The 15,292-nt window shown below is 29.7% G+C and overlaps 4 protein-coding genes across 5 annotated transcripts in view; 1 reads left to right on the forward strand and 3 right to left on the reverse strand.

Annotated features, from left to right (window-relative positions):
- Positions 1-588: 588 nt before the first annotated feature.
- Positions 589-2,673, reverse strand: LOC100166213 (succinate dehydrogenase [ubiquinone] cytochrome b small subunit, mitochondrial-like). 2 transcript variants are annotated; one of them, XM_016804594.2, is made up of 3 exons: positions 2,379-2,436; positions 1,986-2,188; positions 589-924 (listed from the first exon to the last, which is right to left on the reverse strand). In XM_016804594.2, the coding sequence occupies exons 1-3, from the start codon at positions 2,418-2,420 to the stop codon at positions 747-749; spliced, it is 423 nt and encodes a 140-aa protein (XP_016660083.1). In that variant the 5' UTR covers positions 2,421-2,436; the 3' UTR covers positions 589-746. The 2 variants fall into 2 exon arrangements, with proteins under 2 accessions (XP_016660083.1, NP_001155692.1); NM_001162220.2 differs by lacking the exon at positions 2,379-2,436 and adding an exon at positions 2,476-2,673 and having other exon boundaries at positions 591-924.
- Positions 2,674-5,656: 2,983 nt separating this feature from the next.
- On the reverse strand, positions 5,657-6,433 carry LOC103309539 (tigger transposable element-derived protein 1-like). The gene has a single exon (XM_008185174.1). The coding sequence runs from the start codon at positions 6,431-6,433 to the stop codon at positions 5,657-5,659; it is 777 nt and encodes a 258-aa protein (XP_008183396.1).
- Positions 6,434-7,948: 1,515 nt separating this feature from the next.
- On the reverse strand, positions 7,949-12,864 carry LOC100160660 (dnaJ homolog subfamily B member 14). The gene is made up of 8 exons (XM_001942970.5): positions 12,310-12,864; positions 11,088-11,156; positions 10,921-11,025; positions 10,570-10,728; positions 10,011-10,089; positions 8,746-8,891; positions 8,560-8,673; positions 7,949-8,408 (listed from the first exon to the last, which is right to left on the reverse strand). Exons 1-8 carry the CDS (start codon positions 12,440-12,442, stop codon positions 8,239-8,241), a joined length of 975 nt encoding a protein of 324 aa, XP_001943005.2. The 5' UTR covers positions 12,443-12,864; the 3' UTR covers positions 7,949-8,238.
- A 389-nt stretch (positions 12,865-13,253) lies between these two features.
- LOC100168259 (protein TFG) overlaps positions 13,254-15,292 on the forward strand; it is a 5,682-nt gene continuing 3,643 nt past the window's right edge. The window contains exons 1-5 of the mRNA XM_001943549.4: positions 13,254-13,545; positions 13,720-13,803; positions 13,869-14,010; positions 14,145-14,384; positions 14,452-14,580. Coding sequence (XP_001943584.1) covers positions 13,744-13,803; positions 13,869-14,010; positions 14,145-14,384; positions 14,452-14,580 — 571 coding nt within the window. The 5' untranslated portion in view covers positions 13,254-13,545; positions 13,720-13,743. The remainder of the gene's footprint in view (positions 13,546-13,719; positions 13,804-13,868; positions 14,011-14,144; positions 14,385-14,451; positions 14,581-15,292) is intronic.

The raw sequence follows: 15,292 nt of genomic DNA on the forward strand, positions 1-15,292 counted from the left end.
ATAACTTGTGAAAATATTTTTTAGATTTAAAATTGGTGGGGTGGGGGTTACCCTCATGACTTAGTTCTAATATCCAACATCCAATTGGGGTAGGTATAAGTAATTGTTTGTTGCCACACCTAAAAAAAATTGGTTCGGCACCACTGCATTTTTGAATCAGTATTTTCTTGTGGAGATCAGATATTTAGTCAAAATGTTGATCTTAGTGACAGGAAAAAAATTGCCATACCATCTTAAATTTTATTTTGTACTTTTATGCTTTGCTATTTTGGGTAGGTGGTTGATGAGAAATATAAAAAAGGGCTTTTAAAAATGTCTTTAATAAAATAACTTATACAAAATATAACTATAAAAAAAATTGCGATAAAAAGTTTTGAAGATACTTCAGCAAATGTACAGTAGGTTCCGTTTTGTTTAAAATAAGGTCAAATTGCCTAAAACTAAAAAAATTAATAGATAGACCCCCTTAAAGGGTTTTTTTTTCATAACTTTAGGTATACTAACATATAACGCTGGACGGTCACTTTTTGAAAGGACACATTGTATATTATAATTTTAGTTATTAGTAGGATAAAATGTGTACAAAAATGTTATTGTAAGTAATGATTTATTTATTGCTTGTAACTATAACTGAAATTGATTTTAATCTCCATACTACAAAAAAATGGATAAAATTATCATTTTATTCAACAGAATATTTAATATTTACATGTTACACCACTACATTAAAAACACATTAAGTAATATTACAATTTCCAAAGTGTAACAATGGCATTGCCAAGTCCATCACCGACAAAAATAACTTGCAAAAATCCAGCCAAGGTGACAATCGCAAGAAGAGTAATAGCTGCATGTCCAGCTTTGTTAGCCAGCTGTCCTACAACTGGCACACGTAAATAGTCAACTACCAATGCTTCAAGTCCCCTTAAAAATAAAATAAAAATATTTGTATGAATAATAATTATATTTTTTATTAAAAAAATGTACTTAGTATATTATTGCTAATATATTTTTTATTTTACAATATTCAAGCACTATTATTTATACTTATGTTAACGGCATACGAATATGAAGTATTCCCCCCGAAAAAATTTTATATTGCAAGCTTTTTTATCTAAACTGTAGATATTAAAAAAAAATATATTAATGCTATATTCTGACATTCTGTTCCCCGTGAGTTGACCCACTTTTTTTTTGATCACGCAGAGTATGGTGAAAACGTTGTGACAATACTGTTTGGTACATATACACTGTGGTGTTTCGCGACGTGAAACTGTAGAACTACAGTGAACTGTATTGTCACAACGTTTTTACCATACTTCGCGTGTGCAAAAAACAAAACAGTTGGTCGACTTACAGGGATCAGAGTATATTTGAAATCAAGAGGACGCCACAACGACAATTTTTCGTTCAAAATAATAAATTTATTTTTACTCTGTATTGTCTAAAATTAGAGTGAAATTTCCTCTTAAAAATTTAAAGTAAGATTATTATCTAAGGCATCTCATATACTTTTTATTATATTTTAATTTTAAAGCGAGTTATGAGTATTTTAAAATGTACAAATAACAGAGTAAAACGGATTGTTGTTAACTAAAAATTAACTATAATGTACATTTGCAAGACGGAGAAACACATACGGGTGAGACGTCCTCTTAATTTATCCGTAAAATTCCATACTGATAAGAGATTTCGCTAAAGCCCCCATGTGTTGTCTTTGTTGAGTGAATAAGGTAAGAACATGATCTGATTTAGTATGTTGGTTTTTTACAATATTTTAATTTTTAATCGATCTATGAGCATTTTAAATTGTAATTTTGCTCATCTTGCGTAAAAAGTAAAAACCAATGTAAAAACACAGATATTGTTCTTACCTTTAACATATTTTAAGTTTGATAGTTGGTCAATTCACTTTAATATTCCAAATTAGATTAACTCTTATAAATAAAACAATACAATTAACTTTAATAATATTATGGTATTACCAGTAAACATGGAGACTAATGCTTCCTGCTAATAAAGTGTCAACTATTTGTGATGAATATAATACTGAGGCAGGAAACAATCCCATAAGTGCTATAGAAACAATACGTTCTGTTCTCCAATGGCTAGCATAATTTTTTCCAGTCTTAACAGCTGCAGCACTTCCAGTGAAACGTGCCATCATTGGAGCAGCCAGTAAAGGCTTCTATAATAAAATAAAACATCACATTTAAATGATGTCCTACCAATAAATTTCTCATTTTTATGTGTACACTTATGGTATCTTTTTATGCAGGTTTAATGTTTTCCGCCCAAAGACTAATATCATTTAACGCACTGTCAAAGTATGTGATTCAATTTAATGTCACCAGTCGCTTGGGGAACAAAATACTTACTGTAAGTGTGAAGTGTAAACAAGACATTTGGTTTTTTTGCATTAAAAATGAGAAATTGATTGGTAGGACATCATTTAAATGTGATGTGAATACTTACATTGAGTCGACGAAAAAGTTTTAGGCTCAACATTTTACTTTGAAAACAAGGTGATACAATAATTGTATTAAGTAAATTTTCAGTTCTTTAATTTAGAATATAGTTACTCAAATTATTTAATTATTGCACCCTATTACTTAACACTTTCACAGATATTGGCATTTTCAAATTTCAGTATTGTCCTATAATACTGGCAATAATAACATATTTTGTCCTTAACGACGGATAGAAGTGATAGAAGCGGCAATTATCTAATTATCAAACAGCTGATCGCTGGAACAAATATTTTTTGGAACAAATGTTTTGTGGAACAAAAGGTAGCGACCCGTCACAGAATACACCGAATAAAATAACATCATGAATATGTGCAAGGTGGATATATATAAACAATAAAAATCAAAAATCAAATAATATAAATAATATCAACATATAAAATAAGGGAACGATTCTAGGTTAGCAACCAATCGATTTTTTAATTTTTTTTTTTCAAAATGTGTGCTTTAGGATGCTTTATAAGAATGTAAAAAAAAGCCCGGGAAAACTTTTTGAAGTTATTGATGAAAAACTTCAAAAACTGAATTTTTTCGTTGCGCGCATTTTTTTTTTTAAATAAATAGAATAGAATATTTTTAAATTTTTTTTTTCAAAATGTGTAGTTTTTAACGCTTAATATATTGGTGAAATCAAAACTTACCTATCATACTTACTTTTGAAGTTTTTGCACGTAAACATTGAAAATAATATTTTAAATGTTTGCGTATGGTATACCTATGGGCAATGCCTATACGCGTGTTGTGGGACTCGTCGCTACGCTCCTCGGCACCGTCGCTCCGCTCAGCAAATCGAAAATATCCCTCGACTTGCACAACTTCAAAAGTAAATATGATATTGATTTCACCAATCTATTAAGCGTTAAAAACCACATATTTTGAAAAAAAAAAAATTTTTAAATATTCTATTCTAAGTATTTATTTTAAAAAAAATGCGCGCAACGAAAAAATTCAGATTTTGAAGTTTTTTACCAATAACTTCAAAACGAAGTTTGCCCGGGCTTTTTTTTTTACATTCTTATAAAGCACCCTATAAAACACACATTAACAAAAAAAAAAAATTTAAAAATCGATAGGTTGCTAAACTAGAATTATGCCAAAATAGAAGGGAAAAAATAGGATGGTTATGACAACTAAATATAGTAAGTGAAATAAGATAGAACAAGGAAGGGTGATTATCTTCTGGAGAAATATAAATATTTACTACTATGCTGGTAAAGAGATCAGGCAATTAGGATAGAGCAATTAGGAAGAGAGGAAAGAAATTGGATGTCCGTTTTGTAATGTCGCGAGGAAAGTTAGAGAATATTTAACGCATGTTTCAGGGGGTAGTAATCATGTTGAATATGCTCAATTTTGAGAACATAGGCTAAGTGCAAAATTAATTGATTTTGAACCAGCTCAAGCCTTAATTGGTCCTTAGCAAGATATTTTAATTATTTTATTGACATTAAAAAAAAAAAAAATAGAAAATTTCAAATGTCTATAAATAACTCATAAGAAGTAGAAATATTTTAAAAATTGTATCATTTAGATATAATATAAATGATAAAATAAACAATTGATGAAAATATCAAGCAAATACCGTTATTAATTTTAGAATAACAACAAAATAAGAAAATCGTTGTATGAGAATTTGTTAATTTACAGGTGAATATAAAATGTCTATCTTCAAAAGCTCATACGTAAAAAATTAATTTAATTTTCCGGTAAACTTATTTTTTGTTGTCAAATGTAAGAAAACTTAAGGGGAATCTATTATTAAATTTTCAAAGCTTAAATAAAAATAGAACAATTTTATATAGAAAAATGTATTATTAATAAATAATAATATATTTATTAATCATAGTAAAGTCAGTTGACTTATGATGAAACAATAATACAATATGATTAAGGGCAAAACAGATATTTTTCATAAGTTTTACACAAATAAGCGGTGGTAAATTACGCAAACCTACTTCAGAAATTCGGAATATCCGATTTTAATTTTGTATACATGTAGGTTAGTGTATACTATAGTGTATACTCTTTGAAAAAATATTAAGGCTTTTTATGAAGTCAAATTTCAATTAACAATTTTAAAAAACCTTAAGATAAGGATTTTTTTTTAAAAATTCCATGAAATAATTGCATTACATTCATAATATACATTTTACATCTTCGTATATATTATACTCTATTTACCGAGAGTTACCCACTCGCGCGACGAAAACCGGTCGCGGCCGCGCATGTCACCGCCTCGTTGCAGCGCTGGTGGGGATCGTCGCCAGTAGCAGCTGCCTACTACGACGAGCACTGCCAATCGCCGAACACCGCCGACCAATCACAGACCGCCGGTCTCCTACTCGGGGGTCTGAATGTTCGGGCGGCTTAAAGTATTAGAAAAGCATTCATGCGCGGAAGTGGGTAACTCTCGGTAAATAGAGTATAGCACATCTGGTTTTAAAACAAAAAGTGATTCCTAAAAAGCTTAGTCTAAAAGCTTATATATTCAACCATTTTTTTTTTAAATTACAATATAGTTGCTTAAAAACATAAAATGCCCCCTATTTTTCTATAACTTCAAAAATTAACTTACTGGACAGTAAACTAGAAAAAAAAATACATACAAAATACCCAATACAATGTACACACTATATTATTCTCCAAAATGTATACATAAACTTATAACTCATAATATACATATATCAATAATTATATTCAAATACAGTAATCCCTCGTTATCCGCGGAGGTTAGGTTCCAGGAAAGTTGCGCGGATATCGAAACCGCGGGTAACGAGACCATAAAGCAATGTAAAACGGGAAGTTAGGTTTTATTTACATACAATTTTTAATTTTTATTAGACATTTTTATTTATTTGTATTTTTATTACACAAAAAGGTTAATATGTTTTACAATTACATATTATGTATTTAATTTTTTAATATAATTTATTAATTATTTATACATACATACATAATATATTAGGAAGGATGAAAAAAATTTGTAATTGATGTTGGTTTCCTTTTGTTTTCTATGTCTTTGCGAACTTCTTCGTAAGGCACCGGCAATTCTTAGATTCCTCTTTTGAACTTTAATGCTCTTTCAGTGAGTGGATCCGTCATAAGAACTTATTCAGTTAGTTGGTTTGCTAATGAAAAATCTCTTTGATTGATTTAGAGGAGAAATCCGGCTTCACAGGTTCTTCTTCCTCTTCATCATGTTCGGATTGTTTTGGTTCGTTCGGGGTTTCGGTAATTTCTTCTAGATCCTCCAATGTAAGTTCCTGATCATAGTTCAACATCATTTCTTCTATGTCGTCTCTATTTACCTCATCAAAACCTTTTACGTTCCGAGCAATTTCTACGATTTGATTCACCGTGGTGTTCAGATTGTCAATTTTATCGCTTTTTAACACAACTTCTGGCCATAATTTTTGCCAACAAGCATTTATAGTCGAGGGCTGAACTTCATCCAGTGATTCTTTGATATTGACGAGACATTTAGCGATGTCATAATTTTTCCATCCTTGTGTAACTGTAAGTTCTGGATCTTCTTCTAAGTTTTTTAATAGACGTTGAAAAGTTCTTCGTACGTAATAGGCCTTAAACGCTGCAATCACTCCTTGGTCTAATGGTTGAAGAAGTGAGGTAGTGTTTGGAGGCATAAACATGACTTCAATGTCAGAATGTTGAAATTTTAATGAGGTGGGATGGCCAGGGGCATTGTCAATCAGCAATAAAGCTTTAAAAGGGAGATTTTTTAATTTTAGGTACATCTCTACTTGAGGAATAAAACAGTTTGTAAACCAATCACTAAAAATTTGTGCAGTGACCCAAGCTTTATTATTTGCTCTCCAAAACACTGGCAAGTGATTCATGTCTTTAGATTTGAAGGCTAGTGGTTTAAGTGATTTATAAACGACCATTGACTTTATCATGAAACCACAAGCATTAGCACAAAGCAATAAGGTAAGTCTGTCTTTAGCTGCCTTGAATCCCGGTGCTGTTTTTTCTTTTTTTGATAAAAAAGTTCATGATGGCATTCTTTTCAAAAAAAGACCTGTTTCGTCTGCATTGAATACCTGTTCGGGGGTGTAACCATCCTGTTCAATGACATTTTTTAACTCTATAGGACAATTTTTGGCTGCTAAATGGTCTGCCGAGGCAGACTCGCCAACTAGCTTGACGTTGTGAAGGTTACACCGATTTTTGAATTTTTCAAACCAGCCTTTGCTTGCGAGAAACGACGAATTTTTGCTATCCCCCTTTGATGAACTTCTAAAATGTTAATGAAGTTGTTTAGCCTTTTCTCGTATAATTATAGAACTGAGAGGAATTTTTTTTTGGGTCTGGTCTTCAATCCAAATATTTAAGGCTTTTTTGGTCTTCTCCACCATCGCGCGTGATAAAACACGTTTTACTGGAAATAGGGGCACTTTCCATAACACTGCGTCGTATTGTCACTTCATTTTTTCTTATTTCTCGAACACTAGACTCGTTCATTTCGTACTTCCTAGCAAGTGACGCTATGGTATCACCACTTTTTATTTTATCCAAAATTTCAATTTTTTGTACGAGTGTCAAAACTTTTCTTCTCCTTTTCATTGAAATTTTAGGTTGAGAAGCCATTTAAAATGAAGTATGTATGGTACTAAATTAATTACAAATATAAATTAAATTAAATGTAGTAATATGTACATACAACCGTACACGTGTCACGCACTAATATCAACCAACAACTGAACAATTTTAAGATATAACAAATTAACCGTACATATTAAGGTATGTATAGCATTAGCAAAAATTGCCTTTAGTAAAAAACATAAGTTGCTCACTTCAAAAAAGATACATCTTAATATCAAGAAGAAACTTATAAAAACATATGTATGGAGTGTTGCAACATATGGATGTGAAACTTGGGTAATAAATGATACCGAAAAGAAAAAATTAGAAGCGTTCGAAATGTGGTGCTGGAGGCGTATGGAAAGGATAAGTTGGATAGAGCGGAAAACGAATGAAAAAGTACTTAGAACAGTGGGAGAAAAACGTACACTCATAGATGCGATTAGAGGAAGACGCTGGAAAATGGTTGGACATGCCCTGAGACACCTGGAAGAATTGCATAATATAATATTGGAGGGTATGATAGAAGGAAAGAAAACTGCAGGACGCCCGCGGAACTCGTATATAGGACAAATTAAAATTGATGCAAAAGTCAAAACCTTCAAAGAACTCAAAGAAAAGGCGAGGAATCGATTAGAATGGAGAATTGGAGCTGTAAACCAAGCTTCGGGTTGAAAAAAAAAAAAAAAAATTAAGGTATATACTTTGTGTAGCTTATCTGTTATAAGTATGGGTATAATAAAGATAAAATTTTATTGTATTTATAAATAAAATGTTATCGCCGACCCAACCGCGGATAATCGAAACCGCGGATTAAAAATCCGCGGATAACGAGGGATTACTGTAATTAAGCAACCCAAGTATAAAATATACATAATAATTATTTATTGATATTTTGTTGAATTGTTTAGGTTTCAATGTTTGTATAAAAACTTTTTATAATCTTCTAAATTGTTATTGACATTCACATAGATTTTTTTATGTAATTTTAGAAATCAAAAATATCAAGAAACATATTAATTAATTACATTTTCCTACTTTTTACCATTAATTTAAATAATAATATTAAGTTTTCAAGGTTAAAAATAATAATACAGTATTTTACAAATTAATAATCATATGAGTCATAAAAACTATTAAAATACTCATGGTCAGTACAATACTCATCCTCATTATCATCATCAGTGGACTCACAACATGTACCATGTGAACTTTGATAGAATGTAAATGGGTATCGACGTCCACTATATCCTGAATGGTAATGAGGAGATTGATGTCCTAAAAAAATAATACATTTGATAAATATCTACAAAATCAAATGTTATTCATCATATTAATATGGTATATTAATATGGTATATTAATTTGTGTTTTGTTGAGGTCAAAAATCAGTTTTAACTATTTTTCTTTGGTGTTAATAAACTACTTACGGTAGGAACTTTGTGAATAATGACTAGATGTAGAAGTAGAAGGTTTTCTTAAAGTTTGGTCGTACATTTTACGTTTTGTATAATCACATAATGTTTCAACAGCATTAGTAACAACTGATAAAAATAAAAAATATTAATTTATAATAAAAACCTACTAAATATATATAATATTATTTTTCTTTTTACCTATAAAAACTTCTCCAGAACCCGGTGCAGAATTTTTATCCGGATGTAACAATAAAGCTAATTTCTTATATGCTTTTTTTATTTCAGGAATAGTTGCAGTAGTTTTAATGTTTAACATTGTGTAGTAATTTTGACTATTTTTCACCCTAAAAATAAAAATTAGTTAATTTACAATTATTGAGTATTGACACTTGTGGTTTGTATTCATAATATTTAGTAGTGATATCTGGCAAATATGTAAAACCAAAGTATTGACAACAATTATTGAGCTGAATATGTATTTAATAATAATAAGAAGTTGATCTGATGAATATGTGAGTAGCTCCAGACAGGATTTAGAATTCAGACCATATTAGCATAGGTAACATGTTTATAATTTGTATGATATTCTGAACCAATTTTTAATAATATAAATGTTATGGTATAGATAAGGTGACAAAAAGGGGGGGGGGAATAGTAGTATAGGTGTTAAAATATTGATATTGATTTTAATCAAAATTTTAATTCATTCAATTAACCATATAAAATATGCTTTTAAATAATAAATAAAAATAGTTAAAAACCAAATTGTAACAGTTTTTTAAGTATTTTTTTTAATTTGTATGTATCTATCTAATTTTTTCACTTTTTATAAATAATATTATATACTCAACTAACTGCACGAAATTTGATGTATGATTCGTGAACGCTATATAAGTGCACTTAATATTTTATATGCAGGTTCTCAATTTTTGATGTACGAAGTTCACTACTGGAAATTTTTGGGCAAATGATTTATGTGAAGTGATATCATGTAATAACGTTTAATATTGAAAACTTTTAAAACAGCTACTGTCTGATGGCAAATTAAACAAACTAGCAAGGGCCCCTGAGCCTATCTATGCACTTTATTATCAGGTTTTTACTTTACATTGTCTGCGGGCTGGATAAAAATTGTCCGAGGGCAGTAATAGACTCGCGTCCCACCACTTGAAAACCACTGTTATAGATGGTACAGTCTGACACCGACTATATATTTAAATGGAAATTAAGTTTAAAATAAAAATGTTTGTGCACCTTATACTTTTGACTACAGAGTAGTTATTAACCTAAACTAGGCAAACCCTATAAATTGTCTCCATAACTATACACAATATAATTTTTGTATTTGATAATATAAGAAAAATATTGTATTATTCAAAACTTTTCTATTGGTTTTTGTTTAAAAACAAAAAATGAACAAATTTATGGTTTATTGAAAATTATCAACTACTATATATAGTTACTTTTTAACAACATTTGCCTGTTCTTCTGTATAATCAGGTTTATTAGTATCTTTCATTTCTTGAAGCTGTTTTAAAAGTTCTAAAACAATAAATTGTTATTTTTTTTTTTATTCTTATTAAGAGGACGTTGCACCCGCATGTGTTTTCTTTGTCTTACACACGTACTACTATTTTTGTTTGCTAATTTTAATAGGATGAGATCAGTTTTGTTATTAGAATGAATCAACCTATTATCAAACTTTTAAGCAACAACATTATCGGTGTTCTCTCATTGGTTTTTACAATATTTTAATTTTTCAGTGAGCTATGAATAGGTAAAACATTAATATTTCAAAATGCTCATAATTCACTTAAAAATTAAAATATCATAAAAAAAGCAACTAGAGAACTCAGATAATGTTGTAACCTAAAAGTTTTATAATAGGTCAGTTCATTCTAATATCAAAATTAACAGCAGCCTATTGAAACTGGCAAATGAAAATTTGATATGTCATCCGTGTGTAAGACGAAGCAGGTGCAACGTCCCCTTCAGTAGTATAGTATAATTTATTACGCTTACCATCAGCTCTGGGCATTGGAAAAAGCTTGATTGATTTATGAATAAACTTTTCTGCTAGGTCAAATTGTTTGCTTTTTAAGTGTTCTTCTGCTTTTTCAAGACACTTAAAAGATTCATCTTTATTTATCTCTTTAAACATTTTATATGAATAAGTAGTACCTGTAACAATTATAATATATGTTATTAATTAATTTCTTATAATTTTAATACTAATATCAGTTTGACAGTATATATATGCCATAATTTTTAATTAAATACAGATACCTAAGCTTTTATTTTTTGTTTAGGTGTAACGAAACCTTTTTACAATTCCTATAAAACCTATATAAACACAAGTAATATTGTACAAACTTGATTTGTAGCCCATTTTTGCCTTTTTTGGTGGTTGCTTAGTATCACAGTCAGTACTTGAAGATGAATTTGAATTATCACCATTATATGACGAATCAGAATCATCTTTGAATATACAAATATGATTAGATAATATGATACAATATATATTTTTAAGTTATACACACCTGATTGATTTCGTTTCATTGACCGTTGTTTTGAACGTTTCATTGATGATTTTAATTTTCTCATTAAACCTACAGAATATTGTTTTGGTTAATTTAATTTAAATACTAGTCTTGTACTTAACCAAGCTAGATGTAATGATAAACAATAAATTGATATCAAATATTGTGATGTAGACAAATTTAGTGTATCATATAATATGTTGAATTCTACAGAGTACAAAGTTTATATCCCATAGTTCAGGGATGGAAAATCAATGACATGCGGGCCCAAGATGGCAAGCAAAAAATGAAAATACTTATGCCGGGTTGCATAAGCAATCACTAAAATTTAATGAATCAATAGTGAGCTAAAGGTCTCTTTAAATATTATTTAAAGGCCCGTGATGGTCCATTACATTTTATTGAATTATTATATGAATACATCTTTCATGCAACCCGACATTTTATATTATATTTATTTTTTGATAATAAATAATAAGACCACAATGTAAGCGATTTTTCATTATCGTTGATGTCTTTCAAAAAATTAAATTATAGGTTTGTAAAAAACGTAGAACACAGATGAATGCAGTGCAGCATGTAATTATTAAAAGTTACAAATTATAAACCAAATATAAATGAATTGGTGAAAAAACTAAAAATATTTTTCACAGCAAATTAACAAATTCTAAAATAATGTTATAACAAATTCATTTTTTAACATATGTCGCTGAATTTCATTCGGGGTTTTTACTGCATAAATGGCTTAATATTACACATATTTTTTAAACATTTAAATTTCTTTCAAATATCCACTCATGTGCAACAAAACATTGAATTTTTTTTAATTCAATCACCCCCCCCCCCCCTTTTGAGTTCGATTTTGAATTACTTTAATTTTTTCAAGTAATATTAACCGAAATTCTATCACACAGTACAAATTTTAGTTAATAATTTACTAAAAACACAGTTCCTGTTTACAAAAAAAAAAAAACATTAAAAATCACAGGGATCATTGTAGAATTATATATAGACTGTTAAAAATATAATAAATACAACAAGCTGACAGATTTTTTGCCCGGGGTAATTTAAAAATTGTCCACAATATTTAAAGTTAAAATACTGTCTATCCACTTAAAATTAAAGACCAGTTCGGACGCACCGATGCCCATGCCTTAGCCGGCCCTGTTGATTAGTGTCTGTTGTAAATAATAATTTGATCAAAGGTGTTAAGGTAACTCACGTTTTGTTTCCGATGATGGGTATAATTTGTTAGCTTTAACCGAAAATTTCCAAGCATTATCCAAATCCTTTTTTTTTATGTATATTCTAGTCAACTCAATGCAGCGGGAAGCCTCATCACGGTTGCTCTCCATTGTATAGTAAAATTAAAAACTATATTATATCATTGAATTTAAAATAATAAACAATCAATAATTTAACACTTGTTAAGTTACAATAGTAATAAGTAATGTATTAATTATGAAGCCAATTAAATATTGTATACAGAGATTATGTTAATTATGTTAACTATCAGTGACCAGAAAAAACTATGAATAGGTAAACCTCAAAATGTTGACCGGTTTGAAATTAACTCAAATAAAGAAAAATGATCATAATATTAATTTAATGACTTAAAATTTAATTTTCAATCCACGAATCACAATCATTGACAAATTGGAAACAAATAATAGATAACTATATATTTACTAATAAGAAATTAAGATCATTAGAGACTCGGCTTATCGTCATTGTTTTGTTTTTGATTATTATTATTACTATTATCATCACGGACATAATCACAGAACTTGACTGGTACCGACACGGTCGGCGGTGGTTGAGGGACGAACGCCAAAAGGTTCCTCACATCGGGGACCGAATGTTTTCAGCGCTACCGGTGGTTTTATTTGGCTCACATTTTGTAAATTAGTCTATGCTTGATTCCGTGTTTTATACAGATGGCGTTGTAAACTGTCGGTCCCCGATTCGACCCTCCCCATATCACTTGATACACATTTGTGGCCACTGATAAGCTGCTCGTTTCCAGTTCATTGTATCTTAAATAATGTTCTATGATATTTATTGATGTTACCGTCAAGCAGTGAGTACTGAACAAAATAATTTAAAAGTTTTAAAGGATCAGTGTGACCAATATTCAATTAAGACTTGTAACTCCATTTTGTTGTTACTTGTTATGTTAATGTTTGCTGTTTGCTTCTCCGATACACCGATGATAACTGCACAAAAAAATATAATTTTTATGCTCATTGGCCATTGCCCATCGGCAACGCTATTCACTATTCAGTATTATATAGTATAATATTTTTCATCTTAGTTTATTGTAATTTGTAAGTGGTTGCGGTTGCTACATGCCACTTGCTAGTTGCTAGTACTTGGAAATTGTCACTGGTGGTGTCTTCTTAATTTAGTTATTAATATCAATATTCAAGTTTTTTTCTTCCGATTTTCGTGCTCCGTGGTAAGTACAAAGTACCTATGATAGAGGTTCTCATTTGATCCACGGTCTTGTCCCCCTTACAAGACCGTGATCTGATTTTAGACGTGGTTTCTCAAGAAGAGAGATATTTATAGATATGTTTTGTTTTTTTGGTTATGCATTAATCTATTGTTATGATTTTGATTTTATATTTAGACGTAAATATTGTAGTTTCCAATCATGGATTCAGACAAGTCGACGTTTCAACCCATAGATTTAGTGGGCAAAGTTATAATTAAAGTATGTCTATGGTGTACCAATGTAATTTTAATCAACTCCATGTATAACAAAAAGTATTTCTTCAGGTTCAATTAGGCGATGACATAAGAAAAGTGTTAATTCATAATGAATCTATAACATATGATGAATTATTATTAATGATGCAACGAATATTTAATGGAAAATTAACAGCTAATGATGATCTCACCATCAAATACAAAGACGAAGGTGGAATTACCTTTATTCATATTGCTTTAAAATTTAATAAAATTTATTAATTAATTCAAATATTATAATGGTTAAATAAATTATGATTATTTAAATATTGGAGGGTAACTATAATAATTTGTGTTTACTTTTAGATGGAGATTTGGTTACTGTGTTTGATAGTCAAGACTTATCATTTGCTTTACAAACAAGTAGGGTCTTAAAACTGCAAGTATTTATGAATAACTTAAGCTATCAAGAACGACTGAAGTCAAAACTAAATCCTGACGAACTAAAAAAACAATTGCGAGAAATAAGAGATGCTGTGACATGGTTATTAGATACAATTGAAGTTACTAGTGAAGGAAACAATAATAATATGTCAAATCCTATACGTAATAATAATCAATACTAAATTAGTATTAGTTGATCAATGTATTTATTTACTAATTATTATATTAGAACAAGAACCAGTGAATGTTGCATCAGCAGAAATACCAACAGATAATGGAGTTACTAAAGAATTTGATCCATTACGTAATTCTAAAGAAGAACGTTCAAAAACTCCTCAAACTTCACATCAGGTTAAATGTAAGTATTATTATCAAATGCATTGTTTTATTTTAAGTGGGTAATTAACAAATTAAAAAAACAGGTAAGTGGATGTCGCTCTGCTGTACAGTAGATTACAAGTGGGTCATTGTATAATGGTTGTATTAGACTTGAATTCAATAATATAATATCATTGTATAAGAAAAACGATTCTGAGCGGAGACGGTTTGTCAGTCTGGATATTTTATATTTTGTTATTATTTATTTTATCATGTAAGTTGAATTAATATTAAAATATTATTATTTTTTATTCGTTTCTATGTTGATAAACAAAGCGTTAGAAATTAAAATCCCATTTTTAGCGTTATATCGTAATTTTCCGGTGGTTTTTCTCGTGGCATTAAATAACTATCAAGAAAATCGAAAAATTACCTCTATAAAGTACCATCTTGATCCAATTTTCTAAAAGATAAGGTACTATATCGATGGTTAGAAGGTAAAAGGGCGTAAGCGCCACTTTTTTCAAAATCGATGTTTTTGCATATTATTGTAAACGTCATTATTATACATCGATTTATCGAACCTAAACATCGCTATCATTTGTATTCATCCGAGAATCGATGTTTTAATATTTGGGCGTAAGCGGCATAGAATTGGTGGGAATGAAAAAACTGGGTGTAAGCGTCAACTAAAAGATGTAAACGGCATTAAAGGAAACCTGATAAAACGTAAGCGCCATTGTTGACGGTTA

Source organism: Acyrthosiphon pisum, chromosome A2 (assembly GCF_005508785.2).
Source record: "Acyrthosiphon pisum isolate AL4f chromosome A2, pea_aphid_22Mar2018_4r6ur, whole genome shotgun sequence".
Lineage (NCBI taxonomy): Eukaryota > Metazoa > Arthropoda > Insecta > Hemiptera > Aphididae > Acyrthosiphon > Acyrthosiphon pisum.